The sequence below is a fragment of the Giraffa tippelskirchi genome, chromosome 6, assembly GCF_054371585.1.
Source record: "Giraffa tippelskirchi isolate mGirTip1 chromosome 6, T2T-mGirTip1v1.2.pri, whole genome shotgun sequence".
Taxonomy (NCBI): Eukaryota; Metazoa; Chordata; class Mammalia; order Artiodactyla; family Giraffidae; genus Giraffa; species Giraffa tippelskirchi.
In genome coordinates this window covers 80,714,712-80,734,719 of record NC_137280.1, presented here as the reverse complement: position 1 = coordinate 80,734,719, position 20,008 = coordinate 80,714,712, and the positions used below count along the sequence as shown (strand labels likewise).

Below are 20,008 nucleotides of genomic sequence, written 5' to 3'. Positions count from 1 at the left end.
CCATTTCAGAATAGTCACGGCCGCATCTGGCAACATGTCCCAGGCCAGTGATGGCCTGGGGCAGGGAGAGCATCCTACTCAGGGGCCTGTGGCCCACAGCCCTGCCTCCCTCCTCTCCACGCCCAGCCCAAGCTCAGCCCATGGAGCAATTGGAAATGATGAGCGTCTGTACTGCGCTCCATTCGTCTCTGAGTACTTCTCACACTTTGATTTCTTCTAACAGCACCCTAAGGAAAATACTACCTCATAGTAACAAGGGCCATTCGCTACTAAATGCCAGCTGTGGGCCCTACTCCACTGAATCCTCATCATAACCCATCAGACAGCTTGCTGCCATCAGATTTACCTTTCACAGAGAAATAGGAGGCTCTGTCGGGGAGGGGACCATGTCTGACTGCAGCGCACAGGGCCCCACACAGAGACAACGCTCTATAAGTCCAAATCATGTGTTAGAGGCAGGAGGAGGAGACGACTGGGCGCAGACTCCCTCTGGCATCCCACCTCAACACACGAGAAAGCCAGGTGCCAGCACAGGGGCCACGCGGGAAATGGAAGTGACGGAGGCGGTGGTGATCACAGCCAGCGGTGGAGACTGTGGGGCCTGAGGCCGTGAGATCCCTCTCGAGGGCTCTGGCCCTGCTCAGTTCCAGCCCTCAGAAATACAGGCCGAGCAGCTCTCCCAGGTTCTCAAGAGAAACGGGAAATCTGGAGCTCTCTGAGAAATTTGTCAAACACTGAGAAGGCCAAACAAAACTCATCTGTGGGTGGACATGGCACGCAGCCCATCCGCTCGCAAGCTCCGCCCTGCACGATGGGAACACAACTTCAGAAGCCATTTCATTGGTAAGGGGCAAGGCAGGGGCTCAAAACGAGGTTTCAAAGTCCAGATTCATTCAGAGTTTCAGGTTATACATGTGGATCTACCTGCCAGCCTTCTCCTGAAAGGGTTTCACTGAACCGCTTCCCCAGCTGAAATTCAGAACAGTCTTTCAAAGACTGTGCCTTTCCTGCCAGCCTTGCAAACAATGATGCTCAGGAGCACTGTCCCTCAGCTGCAGGGAACATAGCAGGCCAAATGGGGCTGAGAGAGACTCCCTGACTAATGGGGGCCTGCCAGTCACTGCTGCTCATCCCCCCAGAAACCACCATACATCCACGTTCTGTGCTCAAGCTCTACCTAACGCAATAGACTGGAGAAAGAGAAGTTGCTCCACCAAGGGAAAGTGAAGATGGGAGATCACCTCTTCCCAGACATGTCCACTTCCGGTCTGCCATCTGCAGCATTCACAGAGACAGGCAGGATCGGGTCCTGCTCACCCACGGATGGCGGCAGGCCAGACGCTCTGAAGACACGGCTGTGGCTCCCACACAGAATTGCTAAAATTCAGTGTTATACTCTAACCAATGTAATAAGACATAAAATGAATAAACATTGAAAAAGAAAATGCAAAAATATTATGAATTGCAGAAGATAATAGCGTAGGTAAAAAATTCTCACCCCCCCCAAAAAAAAATCCAACAAACAGGACAAAAATAATAACACAGAAGTTCATGAAAATGCCTGCTGCTGCTGCTGCTAAGTCGCTTCAGTCGTGTCCGACTCTGTGCAACCCCATAGACGGCAGCCCTCCAGGCTCTGCCATCCCTGGGATTCTCCAGGCAAGAACACTGGAGTGGGTTGCCATTTCCTTCTCCAATGCATGAAAGTGAAGCCGCTCAGTCGTGTCCGACTCTTCGCGACCCCATGGACTGCAGCCTACCAGGCTCCTCCGTCCATGGGATTTTCCAGGCGAGAGTACTGGAGTGGGTTGCCATTGCATTCTCCTAGATGTGAAATATAGAAACTTGTGCAGCCGTAGTGCAAACATGGGAAACATCCAATCAAGAGATTTACTTTAAAAGGGTTTTTTGTGTGATTATCCACATTCTGTATCTGTGCCACTATGATAGTAGAAGACTGATTTTGCTGAAGCGCAAGAGGAAGATGCAAGCCATCAGGAGCAAATGACGAGGAACAGGTGAGGCCTGATGGGGTCTGGGTTTGCCAGGTCAACGGCGGCTGTCTTGTGTTTAGCAGCAATTATGCAAATACGTACATAATTTGTACTAACATGCTGTTATATTTCTGTTGGCTCTTTGGGAATGAAGGTGTCTAAACTCTAAGGCAGTTGGATGGCATCACTGACTCGATGGACATGAGTTTGAACAAGCTCTGGTAGTTGGTGATGGACAAGGAAGCCTGGTGTGCTGCAGTCCATGGTGTCACAAAGAGTCAGACACCTGAGCGACTGAACTGAACTGAAACTCTGAGGATATCATTAATCTGGAACAAGTAGGTCCTGGGTATTCTGAGTAAATGATCATCTACTGTATCCTAGATTAAAAATATTCCTAGATATCTATAACAACTTACTATAAAACATAACAGAAAAGATCCTATTTGTAATGGTAATAACATTCTAACTCTTGGTAGTAAACCTCATGGGATATATTTTAAAAGGTATGAATTAAATGTTCTTATTTCCCTGAGAAAAATACCCATCTTGAAAATGTCAATCACTTGTTTTCAGCTAATATTTGCTGCAGTTCCGTCGAATGCTGGACACAAATTTAAGCAGCAGTATCACCCAAAATAAAGATCCTCATGATATTGTTTAAAAACCATAAGAAAACAAACCCAAAAGACATTTGGTAAATGGACAAAAGTAGCCAAAACATTTTAAGTCACGATGGTGATTCTTGCCCTATATGGTTTTAGAATATACTGTTAAGCAAAGTAATTCTAAGACTCTAGTGCTGATGCAAAAAAGATAACAGAAAGGTAAGAAATGAGCCAGATCACCTCCATGAACTTCAGAGATAGGACATATGCACCCCAAAGTCAGGAGGAGGGGTGAGTTAGGAAATGAAGGGTGCTGAGACCACAGAGTGGCAATTTAGAAAAAATAAACACTTAAAATCTTTAATATATACAGTAAAGGAAACAATCCACTTGAAGTAAAGAAGCTAAATACTTAAAATTCAAATCAGAAAAAAAAATCAAAACATATGAAGGACCTCTTTGAAAGGCTGATTATTTTCTAAAACCTAAGTAAACAGAAATCAACAGGAGGGACCTCACAGAGTTGACCAGAAGAAATCAAAGTCAGCAACGTAAAATAAGAAAGAAAACTTTAAGAATATGTCTGCCCAAGCTAACAAAGGGTTAATGTTTAGCCCCAAGGAGGACGAGCCAGCTCCAGAAGAGGAAAAGATTTAGCAACAATAGGATCATACCCACACCCATATAACTAACCCAAAGCAAACGCCCAGGGCTGAGGGGCCCAGTCCACCCCCTGCAAGCAGGAGCAGAGCTCATCCCACTGGAAGCAAGGAGCACCTTCAGGTTGGGGAGGATTTCGAGGACCCTGCCCCTGAGCAGAACAGGCTGACACCTGGACAGAACATCTGCCAGCATCTGTGCTCCTCCACCATGCCCAGTCCCAGAGGATCCACTCCGGTCACCAAAGCCATCATCTACAGCCATCAGTTCCCTGCAACTGGCCTGGCTTTGGTTCTTATGCTCCAAATCCTACAGACCCAAGAGCTCTTCAAAGAGAAGAATGCAGCGACTCCAGTGATCTTGATGGTGGGGGCAGATGCCAGGCACACTTTTCCTGCCTCTCCAAAGTCCACCATCCCCACCCAGCTTTGGCCGCCCCCTGCCTTCTACTCCATCCACTCCCAAACTTAAGCAGGAGCCAGCCTCATTCATCTCCTTGCTCACACGTCCGTCTCCTGGCTCAAGTGTCCTTGTGCAGGACACCACCTGCACAACTTTTCATGGCAACCCCGAGCAGAGCACAGTTAGGCCCAACCGGCCTCCCTAGTAAGGACAGAGTCAGCAAGGGCCTGGGAACCCTGGCAGAAAAGATGGCACCCAAAGGCCAGGCCACCCTATCTGAAGTGAGGGCCACTCCAGCAAGGCAGAGCAAGGCTTTGACCTCTTTGCTGGGAAATGCACCAAGAACTCAGCTCTTCCCTGGAAGCAATTAACCTTGCCTGTATGGATGGTCAAGGGGTGATGTGTACTCTGAGATCAAAAGGGCTTTATCTAGAGCTTCAGCGGAAGGGGCCCAGGCTCTCCACTCTCTGTGACCTGGAGTATGTCACTGCCCTCTCTGAGCTCTGCTTTCCTCCAAGTACAGAGGGATCATGTTGCCTTCCTTGACTGTGCCTGTTGTCAGTGGGGGCTTGTGAGCATCACAGGAGGTGAACGTAAACAGAACACGCGTGCCACCTGGAGCTGAGTGTGAAGAGATGAAGAGTCCACTGCCCAGGAAGGTTACCCAGGAAGGGTCATCCAGGGCAACGAAGGGAGCTCCCCTCACTCTGGGAAAGAAGGAGAGGACAGACAGAGGAGGAAAGAGAAGGGGAAGGTAGGGAGGGGAGGGAGTAGAAAGAACTGAGGAAAGAAAAGAGAGAAAAGAGAGGGAGGGAGGTAAGGAGGGAGGGAGTAAGGAAGGGAAGGATGAGGGGGAAAGAGAGACAGAGGGGAAGCAAGGGACAAGAGGGGAGGGCTGGGAGGGGTGAGGCAGGGAAGGGAGAGGGACAGGGTAGTTTGAGCCAAGACCCAGCGCAACCACAGGACCCTGAACCTCTGCCTGCTTGGAGCTGCTCTGGAGAGACTGGCCCGCCCTCTGTCTGCTGAGTGGAGCCCTGGCCCGGGACCTCCTTGCTCTGTGCAGGCAGGTCTCAGACAAACCACTCCAGGCAGTGACAGACCCTGCACCCCAGGGGGCCAAGACCCCAGCCTGGGGCTAGTGAGCTCAGACCAGTGGCTAATGGACAGCTGGCAGGTGCAGGGAGCAGAGGGGAGGGGAGCAGGCGAGGAGCCTCAGGGGCCTGTGGTCTGGCTGGGGGCATCAGTGAGCACCACGAGGAGGACACCCTGCATCCACCCTGCCCACTGGGTCTACAGTGTCACACCCACTGAGTTCCACATGCCTGTAGCGAGCAGCCAGCCCTCGAGATGGCCATGCAAGGGAGGACACCCTCCCTCTGCCAGATTCTGAATTCCTAGGTGGGGGACCCAGGGCAGAGGGGTCAGGAGGCAGCTCCCCTGGTCCCAGGCCATCTGGAGGCCTGGCTGTCCCTCTTGGCCATCACCTTTCACCCTGATCTCTCCACAATATTCCTTTAGACTGAGGCCAGCCAGACTCGTTTCCCATTGCTCCCTCACAGACACATGCCCTCCAAGGCGGGTGGCATGGCAAGGAAGGAAACTAAGGGTCACAGGCCAGCGAAAGAAAGGTAGGGCCCCAAACCTGGCTCTGTGTGACCTCAGGCCTCCCGACCCCCAGGTCCTGCCCAGATCTGATGAGTCAGACTCTCTCAGAGTGGGACCTAGGCACAGGCATTGCTCAAACTGCCCCAAATCCATGCCTGTCTGTGGGAAGACAGCTAAGATGATGGAAAACAAATTTATTTTTACAGGCCACAGATTTCCTCTAAGGGGACAATGGTCTTTGGAAAAAGACCTTCTAGAAGCGTGAGGGAATAAAGGTAACCATGGGAGGTAGGAGGTCTATGCCTGCAAGTATCAGTGAATCAGAAGGGGGATAAAAGTCTTCTGTGAGACTCAAGAGAGGTGGCACCAGGGGGCCTGCCCCAAGAAACTGGAGGATGGAAGAGACGTCACTGAGAGGAGGGGAACCTGCCGTCAAAGTGACAGGTGGCCTTTCTGAGAACCGGTCCCTGTCCTTCAGGGAACCACGGCACGGCTGGGCAGTGCAGCCTCCCCCACCTTCCCGCACCCCACAAGGGCTTCCTGTGACTAGTCAACAGCTGTACACAGGGGCCAGCTTGTATTCGGGGCCAGCAACCTTGCAACTGAGAGGACTAGGCAGCAGTCCTGAAGTCCAGGATGGCAGGGGCCCAGCCTCTGGGAACTACAATGCTGTTAGCCTTTAAGGAGGCTGGTGGTGGTATGGGGGTTAGACACATTTTACCTCGATTTCGGTTCCTTTGCTGATGAAAAGGGGATCTTAGAAACCTAGAATTCAGAGGATATTGCCTTTGCATGAAATCCATCTTAGTCCACGAGCAAGCATTGTATTAAGCAGAGAAATGCCAGGGGCGTTCCCATCAGAGTCGGGCGCAGAAAGCAATACACAAAGCCACTGCGGGCACTTAACGCTACTCCGAAGGTTCTCGATAGCAAAGATTGAAAATCAAGCTCCAGAATTATCATAGTCCACAAACGGCACAGCTGTTTACCCAGAAAACCCAAGGGAATTCACAAAGATATATGAGAATTGAGTTCAATCAAGCAGACTGATAAAAGATAACTGCATACAAATCAATACTCATCCTGTATACCAGCAATAGACGGAAATGCTTTAATTCACAATGGCAAAAAGAAAAAAACCCTTAAAATGGCCCTGGTTTTAAACAATAGGTGACCCATATAAAAAACGTGGGATACTTTACTAAACAACATCAAAGCAGAATCAAATCAATCAAAAATATACCATATTCCTGGTAAATACTATAAATTATGTCCATTCCCCCTTTAACTGGTGTCTAAGTTTAATTTAATGTCAATCAAATTCACAAGGGATGTTTCTAACCTGACAAAACAATTCTGAAATTCAATTGAATGAATAAACAGATGTGACCATCCAGGAAAATTTTGCAAAAGAATAACAGCAAAATGGGAAGTATCCAGTCAGATGTTTCAAAGCAGCACAATCCAGCAGAAATGGAATATGAATGCTACATGCAGCCATGTTTTTAAAAAGGTGAAATTAATTTCAGCAATATATTTTACTTAACCCAATATATCCAAACTATTATCATATCAACTTGCAGTCATTATTGAATTTATCGATTCGATATTTTATATTCTTTTTTTTGGTGCTAAGTCTTGAATTCTGGTGTATATTTTGCACTCAAGAGCACTTCTCAGTCCAGACCAACCACATCTCCAATAGCCAACAGCCTTAAGTGGCTTGTAGCTACCATAACGGACAGCATAGTTGTCAAATAGCCAATGTTTTACATATTGTAGTTTTAAAGCTCTAATAATGAACATAATTCAGTCCTGGTACAAGAACATATATCTTATTTGCCATGTGGTCCAATTCCTGCTTTCAAAGGAGAAATATCCAGCTTTAAAGATGAATCTTTGAACATTCTTCTCATAGAGCCAGCAAGGGCTAGTCTCTCCAGTATGGGCAACCCAGGCTTTGCCGCTGCCCTGGTGCCCTAGCATGGACACTGCATGCCGGCTCTCAGGGACTAAAACCATTAATCATGTGTAACATCATCAAAATAACAAAACCACATGTCCAGGACTCTAAGACACACATTTGTCACATTTAGCACATCCAAACTCAGGATGAAATCCATGGGTCTTTTCACTGCTGGCAGCTGGCAGCAGCTGTGGGGTGGCTGGCATTGCCTGGCACATACCAACTCTGCCACAGTGTTTCATATTGCCATCCCTTCACCTGAGTTATGTGCAGGGTCAGCGACTCTTGCCACCCAACATGTCCTCAAGAAGTCACACCGTGATGCAAAAATTAGTGTGTACAGAAAGGCACAGAGACAACAGAGTGTGTAGCTTTGGCATCCAGAGGAATGTCCCTGGAGGAAGGACCAAGACCTCATTCCTTTATTAAAGAGAGGAAGACAACAGAAGTAGATGAAGCCAGTCACACACTAAGTAAGCAAAGTGAGCAAAGCAGGAGAGTGAGGCTGGAGCCGCCACTCAGAGCAGCGAGTGGCAGGGGGGCGGCTGCCTACACTCCACGAGACCAGGTTAAGGCGCAACGGCACAGTTTAGCTGGGCATGTCCTCTCCTTCCCGTTGTGTCCTCTAACTGATGGCACCTTAAACACAATGAAACTCAGAAACGGCCCACATCTCCCAAATCATCGACCTGGGATAAGAGCTGCTACACCCCTCCTTCCAAAGCCCAGTGAGGGGCCAATCGGAAGAACGGGCAACGTTCGGGCAATACGAACACTGGCAGTGTTGTGGCCCTTGTCAAGGCTGCCCAATTGTGAGGGACAAAGCTAACCATGGGACATGGCAGCTTCCAGCCCACGTTAAGTCCACTGCTCCCCATGGTGCTCACTGAAACACGCATGGCAGGGTGGGGCAGTGCAGAGCCTGCTGAGCCTTGGTCCTGGACGCTGGGGCCTCCTCCGCCTCAGAGCGGAAGCTGTGTGCCCCCTCCACAGGCCCTGGAGGAGACATGTAGTGCAATTGAAATTCACGGATGAGACCGAGGAGCCGGCTCCAGACTCAGTAATAACTTCTCCATATTAATGGCAGCACAGCAGAGCTGGTGGACAGCTGACATTTAATATGAAACATATGCAGTAGAGCCAGAGGCTCCTACCTGGGCCCTCCCATTCGAGAACACCGGCCGGTGGGGAGAGGGGGGCCCAAGGCAGCACCCAGATTCAGGGGGCTGGAGTCATGCCCTCCCCTCAGTCCCTCCATCCCACCTCAGTCCCCTCCCTTGCAAGACACCCCTGCTGAGAACATACATGACCACACGCACACACTCACACTTGAGTGCACACACTCGCACACATGCTTACACACAGATACCCACACACACTCATATGCACACACACCATACTCATACAGATATGCATACACATGCACACATATCCCCATGGATGGGAACATGCACACACATTCACATATACCAGCAGCCTGCTGGGTTCAGGCTATAATACAAAATCCCCCTGCTTGCCCAAGTGGAGGAGGGCAATAGGGGTGATCACAGGAGTGTCTGCCTGTCAGTATAGACCTGCAGTCCCAGCAGAGGCCTCCAAAATACTTGACCCTACATATCTCAGAGACCGGAAGAGGAGGCCCAGGCCACAGCTCGGGCCACCACACAGCAAAGCCCCCCTTGATGCTGAAGTTGACACCCCAGGCCGCGGTGGGGGTGGGGGAGCACTCCTGTGGCTCAGAGCGGGTGAGCTCTTCGATGACTCCTCTACTCATGGAGGTTGTGGCACTTGTGGTCCTCACGGGAGGCCTGGGTGAAGACCCAGCCTCTCCTCGCCTCCCCCCTGACGCTGGTCACTCCTCACTCACTAATTGCTGGGGACATGGGGGCACAGGCAGTCAAGGCTGGCCATCAGGCCAGGGAACCTGAAACCTGCCAGCACGTAAGGGAGCAGCAGCCTCGCAACTAATGCCAGAGACACAGAAGCAGTCAGTGGAGTCAGGGCAGGGGTGGCGATGTGACAGAAGGTGGTCGGGAAAGAGCTGGCCTCCTCGGCCTGAGACTCAGAGGTTGGTAAGCAACTATGCTGACCTCCAGGAGCGGCCCAGTCAGACTCCACTCTGCTCCTGCACTATGCATTGCCAGGCCACAGTGATTGGCTATGGAAAGGTCCCATGACCTAAGCCCGTCTATTCCACATGGAGCTCAGAACTGTGGCAGGAACCTCCAAAAAGCAGACTGTTCCCTTTTTGAAGCTGGTTATGCCTGTGGGGTGTGAGGAGTGTGTACAGCTACAGCCAATGGTTCACCAGGGAACAGAGTCACTCTGGGGAGAAGGAGCTGGGCAAGCGGAGACACGACTCCACCTCTGAATTATCTACACAGCCTTACCAGTCCCCTTGTGTGTGCATGATAAAATATACACATGACATAATATTCACCATCTTAGCCACTTTGACGTGTATGCTTTGATGGCATTAAATACATTCATAATGTTGTGCAATGATCACCACCATCCATCTCCAGAACTCTTTCCTTTTTGTAAAACTGAAGTTCTGTATCCACAACGCTCTGTCTTCCTCCTTTAGCTCCTGACAGCCACAACTTACAACTCTACCCCATCTCTAAGATTCTGATAATCAAAAATGCCTTCAGATGCCATATTGGCTGAAGCCTGGTGAGTCTGGATTTCCGACCACAGACCTGCCTACGCCATTCTAAGTGGGCCACCACGAGGCGGGCAGGGGCCGTGGGCTGCTGCTCTGCTGCTTCCAGCACAAACCCCTGACAAGCCAGCCTCCACCAGCCGCAGGTCAGTGCACGTTCCTCCCCAGTCCCAGCAGGGAAGAGGGAGCTTCCCCCTGGGAAGCTCCTTCCCTCCCACCAAATGGCATTAGGTGAGCAGCAGTGGGGAGGCCATCCATCTGCTGATGCCCCAGAGGAGACCAGGGGGTATCTGTGATGAAGTAAGCCTGGGTTCTCAGCAAGTTCTCAAAGAAAACTCCTGCCTGCAGGAAGCCCTGCCCATCTACTAATCCGGCTGCCAGTGCAGCTCTCAACACTTCCACATATGTCTCTGGAGGCCCGGTCAAGACCTCAGAGCTCCCTGGATTCACATTGGATTCATTTGCTCATGTAATATCAACAGACTCAGAAATGCTGCTTCTCTGAAGAAACATCTGCATGTCTGGCAGCAAAGAGCCTGTGTTCCTAAGGACCAAATATCTATCAAGGAATGCAGGGCACAGACTGGCCATGGTCCCCACCTCTCCTTCCACCAAACCAGTCCCCTCAACTGATCCCCATTTGGTGCCAAGACACCCAGAGTTGCTTTATAAAGGTCTCAGAAATGATTGTTCAAGCCCCACTTGCCACCTAAACAAACTGAAGCTCATTGCTCAAAGCTGGATGGTGACTTGCCAGAGCCCAGTCTCTTCAGGCCCAGAGGGGGTCCCTCCCTTACTTAAGTTTCATTTAGACCAGGGGTTTTCAACTTACGGTTCATGAACTCCAAAGTGGGGGCAAGAAAACTGCACAAAACCACATGAGTACACAACGCTATCCTGCAGAAAAGGAGGAAAAGGAGCTTTTGGGCATTCTTCTAGAGGGCCTACCCCACTGAGTGTGGACATTCTGGGGTATGTCCACATACCCCATCCCTGGGTATGGAGAGGTGGACCATTCCTGGGTATGGGGCACAGGGTCTTGAGGGGCAAAGAACTGCACAGGCTTCTATCCCCCACTCCCCAGACACTCTCATTTCATGGCCCCTAGCTGAGCCCCACCCAGCTGGAGCTGGGCCCTATGGACCCAGGTACAAATTGCCTACAGTACAAGTCACCAAAGAAGCATGGGGTACAACGTGGCATGTGAATGTCTAGGACAGCTTCCTGGATGAAATGCCATGTAGCTGAGACTACATTGGGCTCCAAAATCACTGCAGATGGTGACTGCAGCCATGAAATTAAAAGACACTTGCTCCTTGGAAGAAAAGCTATGACAAACCTAGACAGCATATTAAAAAGCAGAGATTACTTTGCCGACAAAAGTTTGTATAGTCAAAGCTATGGTTTTTCCAGTAAGTCAGTATGGATGTGAGAGCTGGACCATAAGGAAGGCTGAGCATCGAAGAATTGATGCCTTTGAACTGTGGTGTTGGAGAAGACTCTTGAGAGTCCCTTGGACTGCAAGGAGATCAAATCCTAAAGGAAATCAATCATGAATATTCATTGGGAGGACTGATGCTGAAGCTGCAACTCCAATACTTTGGCCACCTGATATGAAGAGCTGACTCATTTGAAAAGACCCTGATGCTGGGAAAGATTGAAGGCAGGAGGAGAAGGGGACAACAAATGATGAGATGGCTGGACGGCATCATTGACTCAATGGACATGAGTTTGAGCAAGCTCCAGGAGAAGCCTGGCATGCTGTAGTCCATGGCGTCACCAAGAGTCAGACAGGACTGAGCTACTGAACAACAATAGAGTGAGCCAACTAAAGAGGGAGAGGTAAGAGTCATCCAGGCAAGGGCACAGTCTGCGCAAAGGGCCTAAGACAGGAGTGTCCAGTGGCAGAGAAACTAAAAGCTTGATGTGACTGTAGCACAGGCATGAGGGGGGACACAGTGACAGACAAGGCTGAAGACTACTGGGTCAGGTCATGGGAGGCCTTCTATGCCAAGCCAGGCTTCCCTGGTGGCTCAGACGGTAAAGAACCTGCCTGAAACACAGGAGATCCAGGTTCGATCCCTGCGTCGGGAAGATCCCCTAGAGAAGGAAATGGCAACCCACTCCAGTATTCCTCCCTGGGAAATCCCATGGATAGAGGAGCCTGGTAGGCTACAGCTTATGGGGTACAAAGAGTCAGACACAACTGAGTGACTAACAGTTTCAGTGTGTTTGAATTTTTTTTCTGAGTTTGGATTTTTTAAGGGCAATCAGAACCACGTAAAACCACTACTTAAGAAAAATCTTAAGCAAAGGAGTGACATGATTGAATATATGGTTTACAAAAATTAGTCTGGTAGCTGTGTGGGGAGAGAGTTGCTCCAGTTTGGAGTCCCTAAGGATCACAGGGCTTGGAGTAAGGCGTGGTAGAAACCTATGAACTGAGACGAAGTCTGGAGATGTCTAGGATGATGGCTGGCTGCATGTGGGGGTCATGGAGAGAGCAGGGAGGGACAATCCTGGGATTCCTGCCCAGGTGAACCATGAGGTCTTAAGGAGAGTAGAGAGACCCACGTTCCATTTCAGAAGCATGGGTCACTCAGGGAAGGGGCCCACGAGGCAGCTGGGCAGGCAAGTCTGGAGCACAGGAAGAGATGCGGGACCTGAAGTCTGGGTGAAGTGTGGTGGCCCAGCACACTGGTCCTTCCCCTTGCTTTTTGATAAAACCCCAATCCGTTCCAGAGTTCGGGGATCTGACCCTCACTCTCAACCCCAAAGATAGGCAAGAGACTCTGGCTAGGCTCACATCACAGTGCTTGATTTAAAGGTGGGCCTGTAACCTAAGGACTCCCCAGGTGTTCAGTTCAGTTCAGTCACTCAGTCATGTCCAACTCTTTGCGACCCCATGGACTGCAGCTCGCCAGGCTTCCCTGTCCATCACCAACTCCCAGAGTCCACCCAAACTCATGTCCATTGAGTTGGTGATGCCATCCAATCATCTCTTCCTCTGTCATCCCCTTCTCCTCCCTTTTTCAATCTTTCCCAGCATCAAGGTCTTTTCAAATGAGTTAGCTCTTCACATCAGGTAGCCAAAGTATTGGAGTTGCAGCTTCAGCATCAGTCCTTCCAATGAATATCCAGGACTGATCTCGTTTAGGTTGGGTCTCCTTGCAGTCCAAGGGACTCTCAAGAGTCTTCTCCAACACCACAGTTCAAAAGCATCAATTCTTTGGCGCTCAGCTTTTTTTATAGTCCAACTCTCACATCCTGAGCAGCAATGCATGCAGGAGACAGAGGTGTGGCAGGGTGCTTCCATCCTACTGGAGTCTCCACTGCCATTACCTTCCCATAAGGACTCAAGCCACCTGAAAGGAGCTGCAGCCCAGAGCATGTCAGTCACAAGTCACCAAGCCACTTGGCCACCAGACCTACCCCAACTCCCACTCACTGACACTGACAACAGTCAATGCTGCTGACCAAGAAAGTCTCCAGGAGTTGACTAGAAAAGGTAGGAAATGTTTTAAAGAAATTCATTTCTTTATTTTATTTTATTTTGGAACGCAATAAAGGCAATAACATGTAGTGAGCATAGTCTTAGAACCAAACAGATGTGTATTTAAACACAGACCTGCAAAGCTTGAAGCAAGCTATCTCAGTTAATTCATCTGTTAAATGGGAATAATATCAGTCACACACTATAGGGTGTTGTGAGGATTAATCAAGGTGATATAGCATAAGGTGCTCAACAGAAAGCCTGACACGTAACATGGGCACAGTAAACTGACGTTCTGTTATTATTTTTTTGTCAACAGGCTTCTCATGGGTCTTTAACGAGCATGTAAGAATGATGTGAAATTACACATCATGTGGCCTGAGAGGCACTAGAGAATTCTTCCATAGCAGTGAGATATATAAGTATCCTTTGTTAAGCATCATTTTCTCACACATTGTGAAAAGGCAAATGTTAACCTTCCCCCAAGAATATGATGAACAATATCTATCTAGTGGCTATAAGAGAACCTGGAAGCTACATCCACCAACCTCTCTGTAAATAAAATGTATGGTATGTCTTAAGAAGCACATGGCTTTTCCAGTGGTCGTGTATGGATGTGAGAGTTGCACCATAAAGAAGGCTGAGCACCAAAGAATTGATGCTTTTGAACTGTGGTACTGGAGAAAACTCCTGAGAGTCCCTTGGTCTGCAAGGAGATCCAACCAGTCTATCCTAAAGGAGATCAGCCCTGGGTGTTCATTGGAAGGACCGATGCTGAAGCTGAAGCTCCAATACTTTGGCCAGCTGATGTCAAAAGCCGACTCATTGGAAAAGTCCCTGATGCTGGGAAAGATTGAAGGCAGGTGGAGGAGGGGACGACAGAAGATGAGATGGTTGGATGGCAGCACCAACTTGATGGACGTGAGTTTGAGCAAGCTCCGGGAGATGGTGAAGGACAGGAAAGCCTGGCGTGCTGCAGTCCATGGGGTCACAAAGAGTCGGACACGATTGAGTGACTGAACAACATGAAGCATGTGGCAGTTCTTGAATCTACACCTCTACCTGACTCAGCTAGAATTTTCAGCTTGGCAGGCCCAGGTCCTCACCTCATGTCATCCCAGGGACAAGCACCCCTTGCACTGTTCATCCATGGGGTTCTACAAACCTCATGTTCTGATTCTCATGGGAGCATCTGACCCCAGCCTGAATAGAGTGCTGCCCAGGAGTCAGCCAGAATTATCAGAAAAAGAGTATCAGCCAGCACCACTGGGGCCCTTGACTTACCACAGAAGGACTCCACCTGAGAACAAAGCCAACACATAAGAAGGCGGAGGCAGGGAGACAACTTGGGAGGAGCACCTGGATCCAGCCAGGCCTAAAGGCCGAACATCGTGTGAGCCATTAAGTTTCCATTTCTGTTTAAATAATTTGACTTGTGTTTCCTTCACTCATGACTAAAAGGATCCTGACCATAAGAATCCCCTCATGCTAAACAGAAAAGAAGACTGCTGCCCACAGGAAACAGAGCTACTACTGCCTGCCTTTAAGGCAGAGAAAAACTCAGGACCAAGCAAGTAGATGAGCAGATGTGTGTCCCAGGCCAGAAGCAGGACAACAGGCCTGAAAAGACCTATGGCTCTTGGGAGAGGCTCGTCCCACCTAAACACCTAAGCATCTCAACCTAAGCTGTAAGCCACCAGCTGCCTGCTGTGACCCTGCTTCATGGTTTCTCCACTTGTCTTCCAGGAATGCACATTCCTGGGGTTCCTGCAAAGAAGCATCTGCATGGGAAGTGCTACATTACACGAAGTTCAAGAGGTTTCTTTATTACAGAGCTTCTCAGAGATCCCAATGGGCCTCCCTGAATCTCCCAGGTTGAAAGCAAGTTGCAGCATTTCCCACGCCAGTTGTCCACTGAACCACATTTGCTCAGAGAAACTTGTGGTGTGATCCTGTAGAACTCCTTTGCAGAAAATAGGGTGAAATACTTTGCTCCTCAAAGGGCAGTCCTGAAGCCCAGGAGCATCAGCCTGGTAGTTCATTAGAAATGCAGAACCTTGAACCCCACCCTAGACATGCTGACTCAGAATCTGAATTGTAACAAGATCCCTGAGGATCTCCACATACACTGCACCCTGACACACCTGCTTCTGTGTGTTTCACTATCTATGAATGAAGAGCAGGGCTCAGAGGAAGGGGTACTGTGCAGCACAGCTGCTGAGATGATGAGATGCATGTAGGACTAATGTAAGAGGGAATGGCTTGGGATTATAGTTCTACTGCCATATATCAAGGTCTTCTACTTGCCCAGACTTGGAAGCACCATGGCAGAAGGGGCTGGACAGAACCAGGCCAAACTCCTACCACCACAGACAGTGTGGCCTTGGGCAAGCCATGCAATCTCCCAGAGCCTCAGCTGCCCATTTGTAAATGAGGAATGAGAATCCCTCCCACTACAGGGCTGCTGTGGACCAGAAACATGATGTTTAAACCCTAGGCGCTTCGCAATCGGCCCATCAGTGATGCAAAGAGGGACTTAAATGGTTAAGGAATTAAGTGGTATCAAATCAGGACATTCACACACCAAAAAGAAAGAAGGAAAAGGAAAGAAGAACTAATGATGCTGCCCCACTGTCTCAATGCCATTCTCACTGACCGCATTAAAGGCCACACTGGCAGACCCCAGCCCCTCTCTCAGCCCCGTCTTTTCTCCAGTTGCATCTTGCAATTCTGCTGGTGCGTGTCCCGTACACGTGACATGTCACTGTGCCTGTTCTGACCAAGCCAATACACACCTGGTACTTCTCTGCATATGCTCTTCCCTCTGGGCCTTTGCCCCCTGGCAACTCATGCTCAAAGAGCCCCCAGGAGCATGCTTTCCAAGCCCTGACCAGAGTGGGCCCAAGACCACTAGCTGAGCATGGTGCCCTGGGGGGCGTGGGGGCAGGCACCAGGCCAGCTACATCTCTGATCAGCACAGCAGACAACCATGCTTGGAGGTACTAGCTGAAAAAACAAATCACGGAATGAACAGATGAATGAATGATACATGATCAGAGCCTCTCTGAAATGCTTCCCATCAAGAATTACTCAGCACACAGGAGTTGCTCAACAACAGACTGAGGAAATGGCAACCCACTCCAGTATTTTTGCCGGGGAAATCCCATGGACAGAGGAGCCTGGCAGACTACAGTCCATGGGGTCACAAAGAGTCGGACACAACTGAGCGACTAACAACAGACCACTTCTATGTCAACTCCCCCACCCCAGCTCAGGCCACCACCACCCCATTCCAAGCCCCCAACACCAATTTCCTTTTATTTAGGAAATTCACCTCCAGCGTAAAATAAGACACACTTATGAAGTCTGGGACATCCTCAGAGGCAACAAGGATATAAAGGGCTGCACCATGTTAACCCAGCTATTCCAAGGACATTCACAGTTGTTTGCAATATGTCTGGGTTCTAACTAAATCCAGCCAAAGGCAGTGATTTTCCGAAGCAACAAGTGACATTTCCTGTGTGTCCATAAAAAGAACACCACCGGTTGTGGAGTTCTGTGTAATTGCTGGCTCTGCAACTCGCAGGGCAAGCCTGAGGATGGGGGCTTGGGGGCCACCAGGGCTGGGAGAGAGGCCACTTGCTCCGAGCAGGAGTCCCCTGAGTAGTAATTAGAGCGGAACCCATGGTGGGCAGCTTCAGATGTCTGGCCAGCACAGCCAGCCTGACCACCACACAGCCAATCCAAAATAGAAAGCTGCAGTGGCTTCTGCCACGTGCCAGGCCCCGGGGTGGCCAGACAGAGCACTACCAATGTCAGCCTCCTCCCTGAGCATTGATCCAGGCTTCCTCCGAGGATCTCTTATGCAAAGCCATGGTCCCTCTAGGCTCCTGGAAGCAGGAGAACTTCCCAGAGCTCTGGTCACACTGAGCAGCCCAGCCAGTCCCAGAAGGGTCCGACTACCCAGCCTCTCCTGTCCTTCAGGGTCTGCCCGGGGGCACCAGAGACTACATTTCCAAATGCTCCCCTTGGCTCAAAATAGAGAGAGAAAACTAACTTTTCAAATAACCAGCTGAAATCCAACAGGAAACCACAGCATAAAAAATCAGCCAGGGGCCAGAGGGATAACTGGGCATTTCAGCACCACTGCCCGTTCGCCAGGCTGGCACCACTGCACACACAGAAATGAGAAAACCACCCACCTGCATATGTGCCCCACACACATATCACACATGCGACAATGCACAGCAACACACTGAACAGACACTGACATACAAATGAGCAAAAACCTGTGGATACACACATGCACTAGACACAATGACACAGTCACATGTTCACACAAGTGCACATGTACTTAGATACTAGCACCCATGCCGAAACACATGTGCAGATGCATGCACTCACCAAGATATACACACACCTGAATGCAAGGGGAAAACCAGTTCCTGTAGGCTTAAGGGGGACCACAGTTGGCTACTTGCTAAATACTTTGGAAATATGGCCCTCCCCCTACATAAATCACCCTCTCGGTCCAATCAAAACAACTTGCCTTCCAGCCAACCCCTTCGGTGGTCCCTAAGCACAAGGGGTGCAGAGAAGGTCCTCAGTACAGGCCTTGCCCTCCCAGCGCACTCCCAGATAACCGGCTTTCAAAGCCCACGTGAGAGCAGTGGACAGACAGAAAGGAGAGAAGCGCGTACTCACCAGCCCGTCGCAATTGCTGAGCGCCACGGAGGAGGCTTCAGCCAGGCCCGCAACGTCTCCGACGTAGAGGCAGGTCCCAAGCAGGGGCTCCACGCGGGTGGCACCCGATTCTCCCTGCCACTCCACCGTAGCCCCGGGAGCCACGAGGCGGGCATTGGGCCGCAGCCGCAGGTGCAGGTCTCGGCCAAAGACCGTAACATTGTAGAAGAGGCGGCCACCGGGGTCCTCCTCGTTGCCTCCAGAGAGCCCCGGGATCTGGGCAGGGGCGTCTCTGCGGGTCCGTACCCCAGCCTGGGCCGTCGCCGCCGACACCACGTGGGACACCAAGCGGCCCTGGGCGTCAGTGCGCACCGGCACCGCCAGGATGCGCTCGGCTCCGTGCCCCTGGGGCCCGCCTGCAAAGGGAAGGGGCGTTAGACCAGCCGAGACCGGGAAGCCCCGGGGCCCCGCCATCGAGCACAGCATCCTCCCAAACCCCGCCCCACTGCGAAGGGAAGGGCGTTCCACTAGGCATCCCCCAGAAACTAGCCTGCACCTCCCCGGCCTTCTTCCAACCGGGGGGGGGGGGGGGGGGCGTTAACGGGGCTACCACGCTGGCGCCCCTCCGACCTCCGGTCGACCCCTCTGAGACCCTCCCAACCAAGAGCTCTGCCCCCTGCCCCGTTCCAAGTTGGGGTTCCTCAGCTCCTCACAGTTCCCCAGGGGCTGGCCGGGTCAGACAGTCCCCCGCCCCTTGAACCTTCCGTCCTTGGCAGGACACGGGGCTGCTCTGAAGCCATTCCCGGTTGGTTCCCTACCCGTGCGCTTCCACCTCTTAGCAGTCCCCGCCGCGCGACTGCCCTCACCGCTCGCCTCCGGAGCTGCGAGGACTCGGCTGCCCCCAGCACTGGCGGCCTGTCCTCCGCGTACAGCTCCAGGTTAGCCCGTTGCCGGCCGCCTTCCCCGCGTGCCCGAGAATAGGGAGGGGTGGAGCAGGGTCCCTCAGATCTTCGAGGATCCCCTCCGGGGCGCCCCAACCAATCCTCAAGGCCCAAGGCGGCGCGCTGTGCACCCGACTGCTCCCGAGCGTCTCCAGACGCGAGCCGGGGCGCCGCCTCGCCCTGGCTCCCCCGGACCCGCTGGTGCTGATGCTGCGCTCGCCGCCGCCGGGCTTTCCCGGCCCTCTGTCTCCATGCTCGGCGTCCCGCGAGCCGCTAGCGCTCCGGGGCTCCCCCCGGCCCGAGATTCCCGGGTGCGCCGCAGGGCGCCCCCTGCCCGACCAACCCGGCCCCGAAGTTGGCCAACTTGGCCCCGGGCGGGGCGCGCGGAGTTTGCCCAAGTCGAGCCGGACGACGCCTGGGGAGGGGGCGGTGGGGCGCACGGGGCGGAGCCCGGCCGACTGGGGTCGCGAGGCGGAGGGACTCGGCCGCACCTACCTGGGGGGTCGGCGGCGGCGGCGAGCCGGGCGTCCGCGGGCAGCGGCAGCAGCAGGAGCAGCAACAGCGCGGGGCAGAGCAGGCGGCCGGCGGCTCCCGCCGGCGGATCCATGGCAGCCGGACCACAGCCGGGGCCCCGCACTCGGAGCCGGCGCGAAAGTTCCCCGCGCGCCGCCCAGCCCACATCTGGGGCAGCTGGAGCCGCCCGCAGCTGCAGCACCGCAGGGCGCGGGGCGGAGGAGGCGAGGCGCGGAGGGGAGGGCGGGGGAGCGCGGAGGGGAGGCGGGGAGAGGGAAGGAGCGCGAGCGAGGGAGGCGGGAGGGAGGAGAAGGCGAGCGAGGGGGAGGGCGGGGACGGCGGGCGCCTCAGCCTGCGGTGACCCGGCGCTTCTTGGCGCGGCCGCCGCCGCCGCCGCCGCCCTCTCCCCTCCTCGCGCCGTCGCAGCCGCGGTTCCCTAGCGAAGCAGAGACACCCCGAGGCGGCGGCAGAGAAGCGC

The 20,008-nt window shown here is 52.1% G+C and overlaps 1 protein-coding gene across 2 annotated transcripts in view; it reads right to left on the bottom strand.

Annotated features, from left to right (window-relative positions):
* ADAMTS2 (ADAM metallopeptidase with thrombospondin type 1 motif 2) overlaps positions 1-19,769 on the bottom strand; it is a 258,412-nt gene extending 238,643 nt beyond the window's left edge. For both annotated transcript variants that reach the window (XR_014055962.1, XM_081497756.1), the window contains exons 1-2: positions 19,513-19,769; positions 18,098-18,492 (exon numbers count right to left, since the gene is read on the bottom strand). Coding sequence is in view for 1 of the 2 variants with exons in the window: in XM_081497756.1 (XP_081353882.1) it covers positions 18,098-18,492; positions 19,513-19,624 (507 nt within the window). In the remaining variant the exon portion in view is untranslated. The remainder of the gene's footprint in view (positions 1-18,097; positions 18,493-19,512) is intronic.
* Between the last annotated feature and the right edge of the window lie 239 nt (positions 19,770-20,008).